This window comes from Canis lupus, chromosome 34 (assembly GCF_048164855.1).
Source record: "Canis lupus baileyi chromosome 34, mCanLup2.hap1, whole genome shotgun sequence".
NCBI classification, from domain to species: Eukaryota; Metazoa; Chordata; class Mammalia; order Carnivora; family Canidae; genus Canis; species Canis lupus.
Window position 1 is genome coordinate 15,645,260 of NC_132871.1, and position 19,331 is coordinate 15,664,590.

General features: G+C 38.1%; 1 protein-coding gene across 12 annotated transcripts in view; it reads right to left on the minus strand.

Annotated features, from left to right (window-relative positions):
• Window positions 1-19,331, minus strand: part of MYO3B (myosin IIIB) — a 425,769-nt gene that overhangs the window by 16,943 nt on the left and 389,495 nt on the right. For 2 of the 12 annotated variants that reach the window (XM_072811359.1, XM_072811356.1), the window contains 4 exons: window positions 9,461-9,567; window positions 9,040-9,086; window positions 8,044-8,214; window positions 3,074-4,256 (listed from right to left, as the gene is read on the minus strand). In XM_072811359.1, coding sequence (XP_072667460.1) covers window positions 8,076-8,214; window positions 9,040-9,086; window positions 9,461-9,567 — 293 coding nt within the window. In that variant the 3' untranslated portion in view covers window positions 3,074-4,256; window positions 8,044-8,075. Of the gene's footprint in view, window positions 1-3,068; window positions 4,257-8,043; window positions 8,215-9,039; window positions 9,087-9,460; window positions 9,568-18,403; window positions 18,462-19,331 lie in introns of those variants that run through there. The other 10 variants (XM_072811362.1, XM_072811364.1, XR_012023941.1 and 7 more) reach the window with 7 other exon arrangements.

Here is a 19,331-nt window from a genome sequence, read left to right on the forward strand (position 1 = left end):
TAGAAAATCCAAAAATATCTACAGATACATTATTGGAATTAATGACTTAGCAAAGTCAATGGTTCTCAAATATAAAATATCAACTGCACTCTCATGTAACGGCAATGTCTTAGTCTATTTGGGCTGCCATAACAGAATATTACAGAATGGATGGCTTAAACAACAGAAATTTATCTCTCACAATTCTGGAGGTGTGGGAAGTCCAAGATCCAGGTGCCAGTAGATTTGATGTCTCATGACAGTCTACTTGCTGTTTCACAGAAAACCATCCTATCACTGTGTCCTCATGTGGTGGAGGCAAGCAAAGTCTTAGAAAGGGCACCAATCCCATTCATGAGGGCTCTACTCTCATTATTTAATCACTTCCCAAAGGCTCCACCAACAAATGCCATCACACTGGGAATTAGATTTAAGCATAATCTAGAACAAACAACAAACAGTTTAAAAATTAAAAAAAAACTTAAATACTATAAAATTATATATGGTGCATACCAATAAACTAAACTAAACTATGTGTAAGATCTCTCACATAAAATTATAATTATTAAGGGAAAAGAAAGAATAACTAAATAAATAGAAAGATATACCATGTTTATAGTTTGCAAAATTCAATATTACAGACATGACAATTCCTTCCAAATTGACTTACAGATTCAAGTAATTCCAAAGAAATACCAACATTTTTTTTCATAAGTAGACTATTTGAATATATAATATGCAAAGAGCCCAGACTAATCAAAGGTCTCTTGTAAAAGAAAGACCACATTAGAAGACTTGCTCTGTCGTAAACCAAAGCCTATTATAAAGAAAGGTATAGGATTTACAGCAAACATAATAGATCAGCAGAACAGAATAGAGAATCTGGAAACAGATATGTGATTACTTGATTTATGTAAATGGTAGTATTTTAGAACAGTAGAAAAGAGATGGCCTTTTTATATAATGAGCCTATGACAGCTGAATATCCATTATTAGAAAACAAGAAAATTGGCCCTTACTACACAGCATTCACAAAATCCATTCTGGATGGGTTGAAGATTTAAATATGAAAGGCAGGACAATAATGCCTTCAGAAAATCCTAAGGGTACCTTTATGACTTTGGGGGCTAAACAGGATTTCTTAATAGGCTATAAAAAAGTACTAATCAAACAGAAAATGACCGATAAATTGAATTATGTTAACATTATAAAAATTTTTTATCAAAAGATACTTTAAGGGAATGAAAGGACAAACTATCTAGTGGAAAAAATATTGCAACACTTCTAACAATATATAACACAGTTCTTCAAATTAAAAGAAAAAATATAGTTAACCCAATTAAAAATGGGCATTTCACAGAAGAAGATATCTAAAATGACCACTTAAACATGAAAATGTGCTCAATATCATTATTTTTTTTAATTTATTTTTTATTGGTGTTCAATTTACTAACATACAGAATAACCCCCAGTGCCCGTCACCCATTCACTCCCACCCCCCGCCCTCCTCCCCTTCCACCACCCCTAGTTCGTTTCCCAGAGTTAGCAGTCTTTACGTTCTGTCTCCCTTTCTGATATTTCCCACACATTTCTTCCCCCTTCCCTTATATTCCCTTTCACTATTATTTATATTCCCCAAATGAATGAGAACATATAATGTTTGTCCTTCTCCGACTGGCTTACTTCACTCAGCATAATACCCTCCAGTTCCATCCACGTTGAAGCAAATGGTGGGTATTTGTCATTTCTAATAGCTGAGTAACATTCCATTGTATACATAAACCACATCTTCTTTATCCATTCATCTTTCGTTGGACACCGAGGCTCCTTCCACAGTTTGGCTATCGTGGCCATTGCTGCTATAAACATCGGGGTGCAGGTGTCCCGGCGTTTCATTGCATTTGTATCTTTGGGGTAAATCCCCAACAGTGCAATTGCTGGGTCGTAGGGCAGGTATATTTTTAACTGTTTGAGGAACCTCCACACAGTTTTCCAGAGTGGCTGCACCAGTTCACATTCCCACCAACAGTGTATGAGGGTTCCCTTTTCTCCACATCCTCTCCAACATTTGTTGTTTCCTGCCTTGTTAATTTTCCCCATTCTCACTGGTGTGAGGTGGTATCTCATTGTGGTTTTGATTTGTATTTCCCTGATGGCAAGTGATGCAGAGCATTTTCTCATATGCATGTTGGCCATGTCTATGTCTTCCTCTGTGAGATTTCTCTTCATGTCTTTTGCCCATTTCATGATTGGATTGTTTGTTTCTTTGGTGTTGAGTTCAAGAAGTTCTTTATAGATCTTGGAAACTAGCCCTTTATCTGATATGTCATTTGCAAATATCTTCTCCCATTCTGTAGGTTGTCTTTGAGTTTTGTTGACTGTATCCTTTGCTGTGCAAAAGCTTCTTATCTTGATGAAGTCCCAATAGTTCATTTTTGCTTTTGTTTCTTTTGCCTTCGTGGATGTATCTTGCAAGAAGTTACTATGGCCGAGTTCAAAAAGGGTGTTGCCTGTGTTCTTCTCTAGGATTTTGATGGAATCTTGTCTCACATTTAGATCTTTCATCCATTTTGAGTTTATCTTTGTGTATGGTGAAAGAGAGTGGTCTAGTTTCATTCTTCTGCATGTGGATGTCCAATTTTCCCAGCACCATTTATTGAAGAGACTGTCTTTCTTCCAATGGATAGTCTTTCCTCCTTTATCGAATATTAGTTGCCCATAAAGTTCAGGGTCCACTTCTGGATTCTCTATTCTGTTCCACTGATCTATGTGTCTGTTTTTGTGCCAGTACCACACTGTCTTGATGACCACAGCTTTGTAGTACAACCTGAAATCTGGCATTGTGATGCCCCCAGATATGGTTTTCTTTTTTAAAATTCCCCTGGCTATTCGGGGTCTTTTCTGATTCCACACAAATCTTAAAATAATTTGTTCTAACTCTCTGAAGAAAGTCCATGGTATTTTGATAGGGATTGCATTAAACGTGTATATTGCCCTGGGTAACATTGACATTTTCACAATACTAATTCTGCCAATCCATGAGCATGGAATATTTTTCCATCTCTTTGTGTCTTCCTCAATTTCTTTCAGAAGTGTTCTATAGTTTTGAGGGTATAGATCCTTTACATCTTTGGTTAGGTTTATTCCTAGGTATCTTATGCTTTTGGGTGCAATTGTAAATGGGATTGACTTCAATATCATTATTAATCAGAAATATGTAAGCTAGAAATCAACAGTGAGATTCTAATGTATACCCATCAGAGTGCCCATATGAAGATGACTGAAAATAAAAAGCATTGGACAGAATATGGAACAATGGAAGCTCTTTTATGTCGCAGGTGTGACTGTAAATTGGTAAAATCACTTAGGAAAACAGTTTTATATCACCTACCAAAGTGCAGATATAGGTACCTTAGAACTCTGCAATCCTAATCCAAGGAACACAGCCAACAGAAATGCATACAAATAGACATCAAGAAACACACAACAATGTTCACAGTAGCAATGTCCAGAATAACCCCAAATTGGAAATAATTCACATTTGTCTATCAAAAGCAGAATGGCTAAGTCAATTATGCCATATTCATATACGGGAATGCTAAATAGTCTTGGAAATGAATGAACTACATTTATATTCTACAACACAGATGAATCTCATAAATGTAACACTGAATAAAAGAAACAAATCTCTAAAGATTATATACTACATGATTCCATTTATATAAAGTTCCCAGAACTTAACTGTAAGAGGCAAAATTTAACTACAGTATAAGTAGTAAAATTATAAAGAAAACCAAGGGAAGTATTCACCACAACAGTCATGAGAGTGCTTGTCTTTGGGGAGGTGAGTGATTGTGAATGGACAAGAGGGAGACTTTTAACATGCTGACAATGTTCCACTGGAACATTACTTTCTAATAATTTTTCAGACTATAGGAGTGGTTACATAGATAACTTGACTGTAGGTAGGGACAGTTACATGGATATTCACTTTTTGATAACTTATTAAGTTGAATCTTCTGATTTGTGTCCTTTTCTGTATTTGTATGACATTTAAAAAGAAAGTTAAAGTAGATGGAGGCATATCTGCAGATGAACCAAAACTAAGGAAAAACAGCAGCTCACAACATGAATACCAAGGGCTTGCAGTGAAGCTTTTAAAAATTGTTCTATTCCTAGGATGATTTCTATTTTGTCCAGGGTCAGTTATTTTGTCTTGATAGTATCTTTCAGCTTGTTGGTTTTCTTCATGTCAGGTATCCTTGCAGAGATACTTTCTAAAGTGAATGACATACAAAAATAGGTGTTTAATTATATAATTTAAAGTGTAAAAGGTAATCAACAAAAACTTAAAACATGCAATTGTAAGCACTGGAAGAAGTATGAGAATGAAGATAGAATTGAAATAAGTGCCCATCTTTCATAGAGGGGAGAGTAAATATTATTGAAAATGATAAACCAAGAAGATGGAAGTAAATTATTCACACACATGATGGAAACCAGTAAGGGAATTAGAATTAGAAATAATAAAAAATGGTTGCTTCTAGGGGGAGGGACTAAAGTAGGGACAGGGAAAAGAAGATCAATTTCCATTATAAACCCTTTACACTCTTTGATTTTTGTCTTGTTTTTGCTATGTGCATATTACATTGATAAATCTAACAGGACATTTATGAGATTCCAGGTTGCATCATTCTCATATACTTCACTTAAGACTTACTTCTTGAGTTTGTGACAATATGACCAGTCCAAGAATAAAATCTACAATATGTAGATGGTGTAGCTCCCATGGGGAGCCCAATGGGGGACCCGATCCTCAGACCCTGGGATCACACCCCAAGCCAAAGGCAGACGCTCAACCACTGAGCCACCCAGGCATCCCGAGAACCTCATTTCTGAACTACTGTTAGGAGTTATAGCTGTAGCAACGACTAATTATTGCAGAGCTTCTAAATAATAATTTTATAATTATTTGTTTCCTTTTGACTTATTTATGGAAATTTTTTTGAGATGATTTTGGAGATATTTAATTAGAGACAAGGCAGATACTTATTACATTGTACACAGACAAATTTTTACTCAACAGTTTGAAAAACAGCTAATATTAGCAAATCAAAAGTAGACAAGTCAATGATAAGAGTAAAACTTCCAAAACAAGAAATATCACCTTGCACCAGTCAGAATGGAGTGATAAGAAATAGCAAGAGTTGGCAAAAGGATGTGGAGTAAAGGGAACCCTCATGCACTGTTGCCTAGAATATAATTTGGTGCAAACACTGTGGAAAAAAGTATGGGTTTCCTCAAAAAATTAAAAATAGAAATACCATATGATCCAGTAATTCCATTCCACACTCAAAGAAAATGAAAACACCAATTTGAAAAGATCTATGCACTCCTATGTTTATTGCAGCATTATTTACAACAGCTAAGATATGGAAGCAACCTAAGCATCCATCGATAGATGAATAGGTAAAGAAGATGTAGTGTATGTGTGTGTATAAATACATATTCATACACATAATGGAATATTACCCATAAAAAAGAATGTGGTCTTGCCATTTGTGACAATATTGATGGACTGAGAGGGGTATTATGCTATGTGAAATAAATCAAAGACAGATACTGTATGATTTCACTTACATGTGGAATCTAAAAAACAAAACACACAAATGGACAAACATACAAACAAAAACCAGAAAGAGATTCATAAATAGAGGGAAAAAAACGAGTAGTTTTCAGAGAGGAGGAGGGTGGGAGGATAGGGGAAATAGGTGAAGGGGATTAAGAGATAACAAACTTCTAGACTGATTTTGGGGGAGGTGGAAGGATCAGAGGGAGAAAGAGAACCTTAAGCAGGCTCCATGCTGTGCATGGAGCCCAATGCAGGGCTTGGTCTCATGACCCTGAGATCATGACCTAAGCTGAAATCAAGAGTCACATACTTAACCAACTAAGCCGTCCAGGCAGCCCAACTTCCAGTTTTGAATAAGTCACAGAGATGAAAAGTGAAGCACAGGGAATGGAGTAAAAAATACTGTAATAATGTTGTATGGTGACAGATGGTAACTACACTTAGAGTAGTAAACATTGCATTATGCATTAAACTGTTGAACCACTATGCTGTATGACTATACTACAAAACTAAAATACTTATATTAAAATGTTAAAAATCTACACTAGGTATTTCTTTAAAGATTTTGTTTATTTATTTGAGAAAGAGAGAGAGAATGAGCAGGGAGGAGGGACAGAGGGAGAGGGAGAAGCAGACTCCTCACTGAGCAGGAAGCCTGATGTGGGGCTCAATCCCAGGAGTCTGAGATCATGACCTGGGTCAAAATCGAGTCAGATGCTTAACCTACTGAGCCACCCAGGTGCCCCTATACTAGATATTTTTTAAATAACAAAATTTATTTGTGTTTCTTCTGCTCTATTTGTGTATCTTAAGAAACATTACCTTTGGGGTGAATATGTGAGGAGAAAAAATTCAAGGTTTATTTTTTTTAAAAAGTAAAGTTTAACTATTGAATAATTAGCCTTTTCTATTTCTTTTTCTTATAAAATATAATTTCTGAGATCTTTAAATGCCTCATTTCATTATTTTATCTTTATAAAATGTACATAATTCTCCCCTCTATAACTGATAATGATTTTTTTTCTATTTCTTCTAGTTAATTTTTCTCAAAATCTGGGTACTCCCACATGTCTGATTTGCCAAGCATTTTAAAGTAAAAAAAAAAAATGTTGAGAACATCTGTTCTAAAGAAAAGGTCTTATAGGGCTTTTCACATCACACAGCAATCTCATAGATTGTTTTGCATAGAGTAGTTGCTCAAAAGATGTTTGTTGTATTGACTCATATTGAGTATTATAATAAATGGTATAACATTATTATAATAGGACTAGCCCAACCTGGAGTGAAAAATCAGAGCTTATGGTGTAAGAAAAGTGATTAATTGGGCAGCCCTGGTGGCCCAGCGGTTTAGCGCTGCATTCAACCCAGGGTGTGATCCTGGGGGCCCGGGGTCGAGTCGCACGTCAGACTTCCTGCATGGAGCCTGCTTCTCCCTCTGCCTGTGTCTCTGCCTCTCTCTCTCTCTCTCTCTCTCTCTGTGTGTGTGTCTGTCATGAATAAATAAAATCTTAAAAAAAAAGTGATTAATCATGTAGAACACAGAACTGAAAGATACTTACCTGTCACAAATGTTAGTGTGACTAAGTGAAGTTCTCCATTCACTTAAGGGCATTTACTGGATGTCCATTCTGTGCCAGGAACTACTTACTGTAGGCTCTGTGCTCACAAAGTAAGGCAAGACAAGATCCGTTGCCTACAATCACTCATAGCCTAGTGAACACTGCTGAATTCCCAGAGAATGGAAATGTACTAAACCATGTGAAATAGACTATGGCAGGTCCAAATTTTCTTTCCCTCTAACTCCTTTCTTTCCACTCCTAAGGTGATGGGAGTAAAGAGGCAAAGGCTTTAGCAAGAGAGGGGTTCATCTGCCTTACAGCAAGATTTAGGCCTCTCCTCCTAAACACAAAAAATGATCCTGTCCTTGGAGACCTTGACTAATGCACTTCCTCAGGATGGGGACACTCAGCTGCAGAACTCTGACTCTGGAAAGAGGCCTGAAGGGTTTCTCAAAGGAGGAGGGGAATGCAGGAGAGAAGTGAGGTGTAAAGGGAGGCCTGGATTTTTGCAGGGGCAAACTTTGCATGGCCTGATGTGGCAGGAAAAATAAATATCAGCATTCATGAATGGCTTATGGCGACATTATCTGTTACCCTCTTAGACACTGAGGGCACAAATGACACTTCCTGCTGTAGTGTTCAGCACTGAGACGTGTTCAGGGTCCCACAGGTACCCATGAGATGAGAAAAGGGAAAACTGCCCAGCTCAGGCTGCACTGCAGATGTGGGGAGGGCAATGAGTAGGAGAAATGGTTAGGAATCTGAACATTATTCAGTAAGGCTCAGACCCAGGCTACCGGTCCAAAGAAGCTGACCCCATTGCAGTACTTTCTTATTAAATGACAATCAGTTGATTATCATGATTGTTCTTACCCTCAACAGACATGGGGCGCAGGAAGTTCAGCTCAGTGTGGAGCAAAAGATGCTCCTTTCGAGGATGAGGAAGAAAAGAAAGGGCAGGATGGGCTGTCTTCCTCGGGAATAGAGTCCACAGGTGACAAGGATTTGTAATATTCATCTTCCCCATCAAGCACTTTGATCTGGCTGCAACAAAGAAAAGAGTTTTTAGCAGAAAAAGCGGACAAAGGCCACAGTCATCACTGGAGCAGTTGAAATTGTGTGAATATTAAGAACAGGGTTGGGTTCCCCCATGGAAGGGAAGGACAGCTTAGGGCAAGTAGCTCAGGGTCTCCTAGAACAGAGGAACTGATGTCTGATCCACAAAGCCTTTCACCTCCGGGTCACAGGCTGATCACAGGCTCAATTTAGTGGTGTCTGGAAGTTGTGATCATATTACAACTTGTCTGCCTGAATTAACTGGTCTGTCCCTGTTTGGTTCCCTCTAGATGAGAATGTTCCCTTCCTGCCCTCCTCCGGTTCTCAAACTAGTACCAGTAACCTGTGTCACTATATTCTCAGTTGCGTGGCTAACAATGAGATGAGCCACAAACTCCTTAGACAGTGTCCTCTGTCTAACCACTGGGGGAGATTTTCCTTTGTGTACCTTTAAGGCTCAGGGGCAGGGTGATGTGGGAAGAGGCCTATTTGCACTGTGTGCAATGCTCTTATTTGTGGGAGAGTTTTATACAATCTGCTACATCTGCAATTATAAGGGAAACCACAATTTCCTGGGATAATTGTGAGAAATAACATTTGCCTTGAGGTGGCAATTTCAGCCTTTTCGGACAGAATAGATTCAAGTTTTATATAGCTGCTACTGTGAAAAGTAGTTTCCAATGTCAATAATAGAGGCCATATCCCTATTTGCATATTTTTAGAAGCTTCTCTGGAAAGTTTTGCATTTTCTGTAATATCACAAAGGACCCCTTCTGTTTACAGTTGCTTAGAACTAAGAAGACAGATATTTACCCAAGTTTTCTTGGCTTCCTCTTGCTCCCTTGATATTCTAGAGTTCCCTGTGGAGAGGGCCAAGAACACACAGTCAAAGCAAAGCAGCAAGTCGTTAATTTTTAATTCAAAGTGATTTTGTGTTGAATGCAAGCAGATGCTGATAATATCAGAAGTCACAGCATAATTTTTTTGATCAAAGGGCTCAAGTGAGCCTGATGAAGCATGCATCTTGCTCGTCTTTGATAAACCACATCAATTATTCACCGTGAAGGCAGACATCCTGACATGAAAGCAACAGATAAAGAGCCTAAGCACATGTTCAAGAAGAGAGCATAAGAGAGTGGGGGTGGGGCTGGAGGGGCTGGAACAGGTATTAATAACAGAATTATTAACTGGAAACAAAGCCAGTGAAACAGCTTTATGGCCACTTTGAACTCACATTTAACTGGTTATAGTACATGGTGTCCTCAGGGCTACTCAACATTTTGGGCTGCTGACATCTTCGGCGAGGTGTTCGTTGCTTCTGTATATGACCATTTTCTGAAACTGTGATAAGACAGCAAAACTTTACTGTAAACCATCCGAGGTATTGGGAAAATTTGGGAAAAAAATGCTCTTTACATAAATGCACTTAGTGGAAACTGTGTCCCATTTTAATAGGTATGTTGGAACTCTGCTAATATTGGCAGAGATGTCATCCTAAAACACATGCACACAAATAGGAATTGCTAAGTGTAAAAACAAGGGCCATTCTAACTTTGCCTTTGTCTCTCTTAGCTAAATCAGCTGTCGAGAGTGACAGAAAACAAACTGCTTTGTCCATGCTGGTGAAGTAGAGGTTGGTGGTCAGCCTTTGTAGAGTACAGAGCCCTATCTTAGTGGGATAACTCAGGACAATGAAGGCAATCTGGGATAGTTTGCACCACATCCTACAGTGAGGGTTCAAAGACATCTGGAGCACACACACTCTTGGGTAGATGAGAAGCAAACCTTTTGGTGGGATACATTTCGGAGGGAAAATGGCTTGAACTAGTATTTACTGAAATGCTTTGAACAATACCATTGATCCATGCAATCTCTGGAGATAGTGTAAAGGAGAAGGGGAAAAGATAATTGCATGATTTCACAGAGCAGCCTCTCCGTATTAGTCCCGATTTCAGAACCCTGGACCAAGAGTGAACTGGAGATTAAAAAACCACGTGTCCAATGAAGTCATGATTTATTTCCCGTCCAAGCAGATGATTTTCATGGAATCTGCTGTCCTTTTGGCACTATATCTGAATCAGGATTTAGCAGTTCTAACCTCTTGCCAACACACATGCACATACCCCAGAGCTGCCACAGAATATTGTTCATGAATATTGTGACATTCATTGTCCAGAGAAAAGATAGCACTTTCCTCTACTGTATGTACAGCATATTCTTCCAAGGAGATTTGTCCTTGGAATCATAGTTTGATTTACTAGAGGTTCTTACTATTTAGGGAAATTCTGGGGGGAGTTTTCTAAGTAAAGAATGACTGAGCATGGACCATTCTGAATAGCAAATTATCAGTTTCCTAAGTGTGAAGTTTTGTATCTTTACTTTTCTTGAACTGGAACACATCTGTATTGAATAAGACTATAAGAACCATACAGGACTTTAGGAATCATTTATTCTAAATACCCATTTTTGGGGGGACAGGGGGAGAAAAACTGAGCCCACATATGCTGAATGACTCATCCCAGATGAAGTGGCATAGTGAGGATGCAACCCTAGACTCTTACCTCTTGTTCTAGAAGTGTTCTTTTTAAAATTATAGCATATTGTCTTTCTAACAAGAAACTATTTTATTTTTATTTTTTTTGAAACTATTTTTTTGGAAGCTGAGGTCTAAGTAAAAGTAAGCTCTGTGAAAACATATTAATTAGCACAGCACGATGACGTTGCTTGCAGAGGGCTCCAGTAGTCTTTAAAGATTTCCCTGCCCACATCTTCAGGAAATCTTTGCAAAGGACAGGAATTTCAGCTCTTGCGCTAGCACTGTCCTCAGAGTACAAGGAATCCAAAATGGAAATAGGTACTTTCTAATAGTTCCAACATACCTATCTCCTGCTTGCTTTGTGAAATCCATATGCTGTGATATGGTAGAATATAAGGTACCTTGTGTCATCTCCTCTGATTTATAGATTAATGAATAGAAGTGTCTAGAGTTAAGGTTGCTGGTGTGAACACACACTGGGGATCTAACATCTATTCTCCCTTAGATTTCCTAATATTACGGGAATTCCAACCTTGGAAATGCAAAAGACTGATCTTAAATAGTTTCTGAGTTCAGCTGGAGTTCAGCCCAGTTCAGCTGGACTTCATGTAGTGTTCACATTTGATCAGAAGCTTTTATTTATATTCTCCACTGGGTATGCTTAATATAAGATGTGGCTCTCAACTTTTGCTCTTGATGAACTTGCTTTTCCATGGCTGGGTGTTTATTTTCCAGATTCTTAGTAGGAATTAAATTATTGGGTAGAATTTTCTCAATTTTAACAATTCTCCCATAAGTTAAGAAAAAAAAAAACAACTGTTGGTGTCTGATGGTATCTATAGTATACTAGAATCTACTGTAAACTGGTATCTGATATAGCATCAAATTTTAATTTTCATTATTTTAACTTAAATATCTCCATGTTTCATGATGTTCTGCAGAATGCCATAACTTCCAAGTGTTTTGCTATTGGAACAAGTCTGAGTATCACTGATATGTGATCAATAATAAGCAACCAAACAAATATTTGGGAAATGAGTCATTGTTTAAAATAAATGGATCCCTGAGTGGCTCAGTGGTTTAGCTCCTGCCTTCGGCCCAGGGCATGGTCCTGGAGTCCCGGGATCGAGTCCCACGTCAGGCTCCCTGCATGGAGCCTGTTCCTCCCTCTGCCTGTGTCTCTGCCTCTCTCTCTCTCTCTGTCTCTCATGAATAAATAAAATCTTTTAAAAAAATAAATGGTGTGGGAACAATTTGATAGTTATATGCAAAAATATGACTTGAGTATAGATCTTATAAAATTTATGCTATACGTAAGGTGCTTTGCTGGATACTGTGGGGAAAAACAAATAGAAGTAAGATAAGATCCCTGTTTTCAGTCTAGTAGAGGGCACAGAGTCTTAAGAGGTTAAGTGACTTAAAAAAAAAGTGACTTATCATAAGAGTGCTGCTGGACTCAAGTTAGTTAAAAAAAATCTAAATTGTTTACTTTTCTCAATATGCTTTTTGATTCTTGCAGGCCACAATAAATTCCAGATGACTTATATAGTTAAACATTTTAAGTATTCCTATAAAAGCCTTAAAGGGGAATGAAATAGACTATCTTAATTAACTATGCAAGAAGATATTAATGACAAGGATGAGTTCAATATTCTTATGATGGACAGTAATGAAACTAGGATGAAAGGAAATGCAACAGAAAGATAAAAACAAATTTAAAAACATAGACACAGGAAAGTCCACTATCCATAATGTGGAAAGGCTGAAGCAAGAGAAAGATGGAGAAATATTTATAACATGTTGAAATACAATTAATGAAATGAGATAATGAAAAATACTTAGCCATCCTGACAAAGAGCTTCAACTAAAACAACTACTACTGCCTTTCTATTAATTAGGATAAATCAAAGATCAAAAGACAATGTGGAAGTGGCCTCACATACACATGAGTCCATAAGCTCCATCTCTCCTGAAGAGCAACTTGACAATAAATAATGAAAGCTAAGCAACTTGTTCCAAGAAACATGTCCTAATGAAGAAAACCAGAAGGAGAGAAAAAGACAATGTGTATGAAGATGGGTTATGATAACACTTTTTGTAGTAGGAAAAAAAAGCTAGAAACATGATAAATATTTAATAACTAGGGAGAAGTTAACTCTGAGATATGAACATAATATCATACCATGAAAGCACAAAAAAGATAAATTTAAGGTATGCTGTTGATAGATAAAAATTCAAAATCCAGAAAGAGAAGAAAAATACAAAGCAGCATATAGAACATGTATTAACTCTAAATATGGAGGGTATTATGCTGAGTGAAGTAAGTCAATCAGAGAAGGACAAACATTATATGTTCTCATTCATTTGGGGAATATAAATAATAGTGAAAGGGAATATAAGAAAAAAAAAAGAAAGGGAATATAAGGGAAGGGAGAAGAAATGTGTGGGAAATATCAGAAAGGGAGACAGAACATAAAGACTCCTAACTCTGGGAAATGAACTAGGGGTGGTGGAAGGGGAGGAGGGCGGGGGGTGGGGGTGAATGGGTGACAGGCACTGAGGGGGGCACTTGACGGGATGAGCACTGGGTGTTATTCTGTATGTTGGTAAATTGAACACCAATAAAAAATAAATTTATTATAAAAAATATGTATGCACACTGAGAAGTTCATCATGAATTTTTTTCTTTAAAAATTAAAAGAAATCAGGATGCCTGAGTGGCTCAGTGATTAAGCATCTGCCTCTGGCTCAGGGTGTGATCCCAGGGTCCTGGGATAGAGCTCTACATCGGGCTCCCTGCAGGAAGCCTGCTTCTTCTTCTGCCTATGTCTCTGGCTCTCTCTCTGTGTGTCTCATGAATGAATGAATGAATGAATGAATAAAATCTTTTAAAAAATTAAAAGAAATCAATGAGGAATGTAGGACAAAAATTATTCTTTCTTCCAATAGATGAAGACACCATGGCTAAGAAAGCTAACTCTCAAACGTGGTAGAGTGGAAGCTGGAATCCTTATCTTTTTGACTTCTGAGCCAATAGTTTGCTTATAAGAGATACAAAACAATAGGATTATCTGGCAATTGCCAAACTAGTTCGTTTGACTAGTTTATGTAGACAAAATGGGCAATTCAAGTTTGAAGATAAACATTAGTTTATGTGTTATTTGAAGACAGTGATGTTCATATTCTGAAAGTGGCCTATTTCTATGTAAGCCAAGCCAAACTCTCCCATTTGCAGTACTCTGCGTGCTACTTCCTCACAAAGCTTTTTGAAAGTATCTTATGCCATGAGTATGTTTTAACATAGGTCTCTTTCCCTTTCAAGAATCCCTGCACCACCTTTTCCCCTTGTGCCTCTTTATTTCATATTTGAGACCTGAACACATCTTTTTCTTCTGAGTTTTCCCAGAACTTTATAGTAAACTGGAGATAAATCTGTTGCAAAATGCAAGAAATGTAAATGGCATTTCAATTAGGAGCACCAGGACAGGCATACTCCTTGCTCCCTAACCCCAAATCATCACACTGTGTGGCTGCACAACTGGCTAAGCCCTTGGTGAGAGACAAACAGCTGAATTCAGTTGATGGCATCGTTACATAACTTCAAACAACTGGTTTGGAGATTTCATATTTCAGTTCTCTTTATTGAACATGCAGGTATATCCACACTAGAGTTGCCAGATCAAATACAGAGCACCCAATTAAATTTGAATTTCAGATAAACAACCAATACTTTTTTTAATCTAATAAAATCCTGTGCAATATTCAGGACATGCTTGTATTAAAAAGTGATCAGTTATTCATTTGAAATTCAAATCTAGCTGGGTGTTCTGTACTTTTTTGTTGTTGTTAAATCTGGCAACCCTAATTCAAGCACAATTTCAAGTCACAAACAAGATCTTTTGTTTCCTTTTAGGGTCTCAGAGATGAAGAAGGAAACTATTTCCTCACTCTGACTTGCTGGGTTACAGCTATTTTGGCTACAAATACTTTTTTCACCCTTTACAAATGTGCCATTCTGATCAATTTTCTAGCAGGATCAAATGAGGAAAGGATAACTGCAAAGGAGGGTAGGATGGGGCATACAGCCCAAATATTCCCCTGCTTGATGGGACAGTATGGATTCTGGACCCCTAAGGAATGGACAGGCAGTGGGCAGGGTTCCTGGGAGGAAAATGAGGAGCATACTGGGAGAACCACAGTCCTATGTACCCTCCCGGTGGGCCCTCAGCAGGCAGGAATATGTTTTGAGTGGTTAGACTGCTGATCTGATTGCCATTTTGTGGATGAGGCATTCCCAGGGTGACTTGCCAAGTAAAACATCCCCTTGAAGCAAACAGTGTTCAGTGTTCTAGATTTACAGATGGCAAATCCCATATGGGGTTACTAGATATATCCCTGGAGCATGAAATAGCATTAGAGTTATGCAAATAACTTACAGAGCTCTATCAACTCTGTGCATAAAGGGAGGTACATCATTTCTATTACCAAAGTTCTCAGGGCAACTGGGGGGGGGGGGGACAGTAGCCTAGCTGTCAGCTGGATAATCTTTCTCCTCAGTGATGGTTGATCATGCCACATGGTACTCCAGTGGACACTTAATGAAATAGCCTCCAATGAGATTACTTTTTTCTGGCTCTTCTACTTACCATTTCATTTTTATGTATCAAATCTTGTTTTACAAAGTAGCTTTATCTTCATTTCATCTCATTTTGGAAAGGACACTAATCCCAAAGAGATAACAGAGACACAGGGAGAATAAGGGATTGCAAAGCATGTTAGAGGCAAAGTATAACTGAAAATTCAATTGCAAATTCCTGTGGGTCATTCTCTTTACGTTACACCAGTCGTTCAGTTTTTAGAAATGCTGGTGCCCAGATCAGGACCTAGGTGTTGATATTTAAAAACAAAAATTTCCTTGGATTGGTTATAATGTACAGCCAGGGTTGAGAGCCACTATACTAGATCACATGAAATCTTTCCTTACCAATAAGAATCACACTGGCAGAGTCTGCAATAATCTGTACTACCTTAAGAATGCTGTCTATGGAAGAATCTTCTCAACATGTTGTAAACCGCTTGTTTCTGATATACCCCGAGGCACAGGCTATTTGGGGATGCTTGGAGCCTTGACAGGGAATAGGAGGGAAGATATGATGCCCTGGGAGTTCAGATTTTCAAGTTTAAGCTATGACATAAAGGATGATTAATCTCTGTGGTTTAGCCCCCTTCCTTTTATATCTAAGTCGTCTGAGCCCAGGGAGCAGGGCCCTTCTGCTGGTCTCCCTTCAGAGACAGGACTAGAATTCAGGTCTTTTGACTCAAAATCCCAAAGTTAGGCCAGGGCCTTTACAATGATGCTTGTTCTTTCACTGAGACATTCTTGTAAGTTTTCACCTCACCATGTCTAACTTCAGGAGGGACTAAGGAATTCAGTGGGCTTTTGTAAAACACACACACAACCAGAAAGAGAGATTTTCTCCTGGGGTGCATGTAATTCAGATCTTCCTTTCTAAGATGAAAGGAAAGCTACAAATTTTCCCAGTTGCCATGTTATGTCATGAACAATCTTCTTCAAAATTGCAAAATTGCTACAAAGAAAACATCCCTGAGTTAAATTAGTGCCTGCGGAAGATGGTGGAGTTATAAATTGTCTATGTGAAATCTTCTCCTTACTAGCTAGGGAAGTGGAAATAACTTCCCCTAAAACTATTTTATAGCTCAGGGCTTGGCACACACTTAACAAATAATGAATGAATGCATAGTGACCATTCACTATTCTTAAGATCTGTTCCATCTATGTGGCCCACTCTTTGGTTCTGTCAATCAAGATATTATTGCCAAGGCTTCCAATAGGAAAGAGGGCCTTTCCTATCCTAGGACATCTCTGGGAAACTTAGTCTACCAAGGAGAGAGATGAAGCCAGCCTCTTAAAAACAAAGTTGATTAGTATTTTTTTCTTAATATCTTTTCAATATTTTTCTAGGACTATGCATTCACTTTTCTTCTTTTTCTTGAAAGATTTTATTTATTTGAGAGAGAGCAAGCACAAGCAGGAGGTAGAGGCAGAGGGTGAAGCAGACTCCTTGCTGAACAGGGAGCCAGTGGCAGGGCTCAATCCCAGGACCCTGAGATCATGACCTGAACTGAAGGCAGATGCTTAACTCACTGAGCCACTCAGGCATCCCTGCATTCACTTTTCTTTTTCTTTTTTATTTATTCATGAGAGACAAAGAGAGAGAGGCAGATACACAGGCAGAAGGAGAAGCAGGCTCCCTGCAGGGAGCCCAAGGTGGGACTCGATTCCGGGTCTCCAGGATCACACCCTGGGCCAAGGGCAGATGCTCAACTGCTGAGCCACCCAGATGCCCCTCACTTTTCTTAACAACAAAAAATTCAGTCACTTATTTGTTACTGCTTTCTCCCCCTACTTAACAAGAAAGTCATATTTTCCATATTAACCTACTTGAAAAATAGTACATTTCTTTGAGAGTTTCATTTTTTTAAGGTTTGGTTTTTAAAATAATTTCTATACCAAACATGGGGCTCAAACTTACAACCCCAAGTTCAAGAGTTGCATGCTCTACCTACTGAGCCAGTCAGGTGCCCTTGAGTTACATTTTTAAAGTAATAAATGAACATCATGTTCAAATAAATTAAGCAATAAAAAGTCCATCTTTTTTCTGCATCCCATGACCCCATCCTTAAAATAGTAGTAAATCCTGGAACCAGTTTCTTGTCTTCCTGATTGGTTTAAATGGGATCATTTTTAATAGTTGTATGGTATTTCATTTAATGAATGATGCATGATTAACCTATATCATTTCCTATATTGAGCATGAAATTTGTTTCCAATGTTTTCCTATAAGCAGTATTATAAGGAACATATCATAGTTTGGTTTTTGATAATAATCTACATTAATTTCTTAAGATAAATTCCTAGAGGTTGAATTATTGGCTAAAAGGTATATATATTCTTATAAGTTATGATTTATGGCCATTTGATTCATCCCAATTGCCATCCAGAAAGTATACAGCAAATATACTTCTAGCACCCGAACCTGAGATTTGTCCATTTCTGGAGGCCCTCACCAGCGTGGGACAGCATCTTGAAGAAAAAGTCTGATAACTGAATAGGTGAAAAATGGCACATCATTTGTATTTTGAGTTGCATTTCACTGATTACTTGAAAGGAGGATTGTCTAGCTTTTCCCTCTCCCTGTTTATTACCATCTGTGTTTCAGGATTCCTCTGGAGCTGAAAGCAGTAGCAAAGTTCATAGTTCCTGGCTGGGCCTAACCTGCATGGAACAAGCTTTGCCTGCCTGTTTGTGATGGGATGATAGATGAGAGTTCCCACTGGCTAACAGGTGTCGAGAGACCTCCTTTGAAAATTAGCATACTGTAGCAAAGCATTTCTCAAACTTCTGTCGTCATCCACCATTTTTTTGCTATATTTATGATACCTGAACTATTCTTCATGTAGCATTCTTAAAATCAAGTACTTTTTTTTCTTACTTAAACACATTTCTTTAAAAATGAATTTTTATTCACTGGTGTACTAAATGGAAAGCCAGTGTCATTTGCCACAAATAGAAGTAAATCATAAAGTAAATACAATGAAAACAAAACAGTACTATCACACCTGAACTGGTTTCTGTTGATTGTGTTTCCAACAGAATGTTCTGGGCTTCTTTAGAAGGCTTGTTAAAAAAAGAGAGGTAAGTGTGAGAGGAATTTAAGACATATTAATATAGCTACGATTTTCTCCTCAATATGAAGACTTTAAATAGAATTGAAGAAGGAGTAACCTTCTTTTACATGATTCAGTGTTACTTAAGGTTACATCCACACACTGTCTAAAATCAATTTGCAGACCACTGGAGGCCTATGTCCCACACTTTGAGAAATATCAGTGTTGTGGAAGAAAAAACCCCACAAGGTTTAGAAAAAGTACAGCATGAATCCCACCTCTAGCACTTTAATTAGAGAGTCTGAACTTGGTGATGATGACAACCCTACTAAGGTTGTGGTAAATATGTCAGATAATGTATGAAGAGAGAAAACCTGGGCACCCGAGGCAGAGTAGGTGCTCGTAAGGGGTTATCATAATTTTTGTTATGTGGAAGTGGTTCACGATCCTAGTTGCACATTAGAATCCTCTGAAGAAATTATAAAAAATACAGATGTCTTGGTCTTACCCCTGTATGTTCTAATTCAGTTAGTCAAGGGTAGGAGGACTCCAGTATTACTGCTTTTAAAAACAGCACCCCACCACCCCACCACCCCTTTTCCCCAATCCCCTTCCAGATGATTTTAACTTATAGCCAGGTTTGGAAAAACTAAGAGCTTAAACCTCTCTTAAAAACTTAGATTGATTTTGCAGATCAACTAGCTGCCATCTTAAAAAGTTGGCATGGGGTCAGAGAAGTTTCAATTGGGCAGCAGCTCCAGGAGGGTTCCTAGCATTGTTTGGTATTAGCTTTTGCACTGGAAGTTGCATCAGATGGCTTGAGCTCCAAGAAAACGCTAATTTCCCTGGACACTGGGAAAATTATTTTTCTTATTCCAAG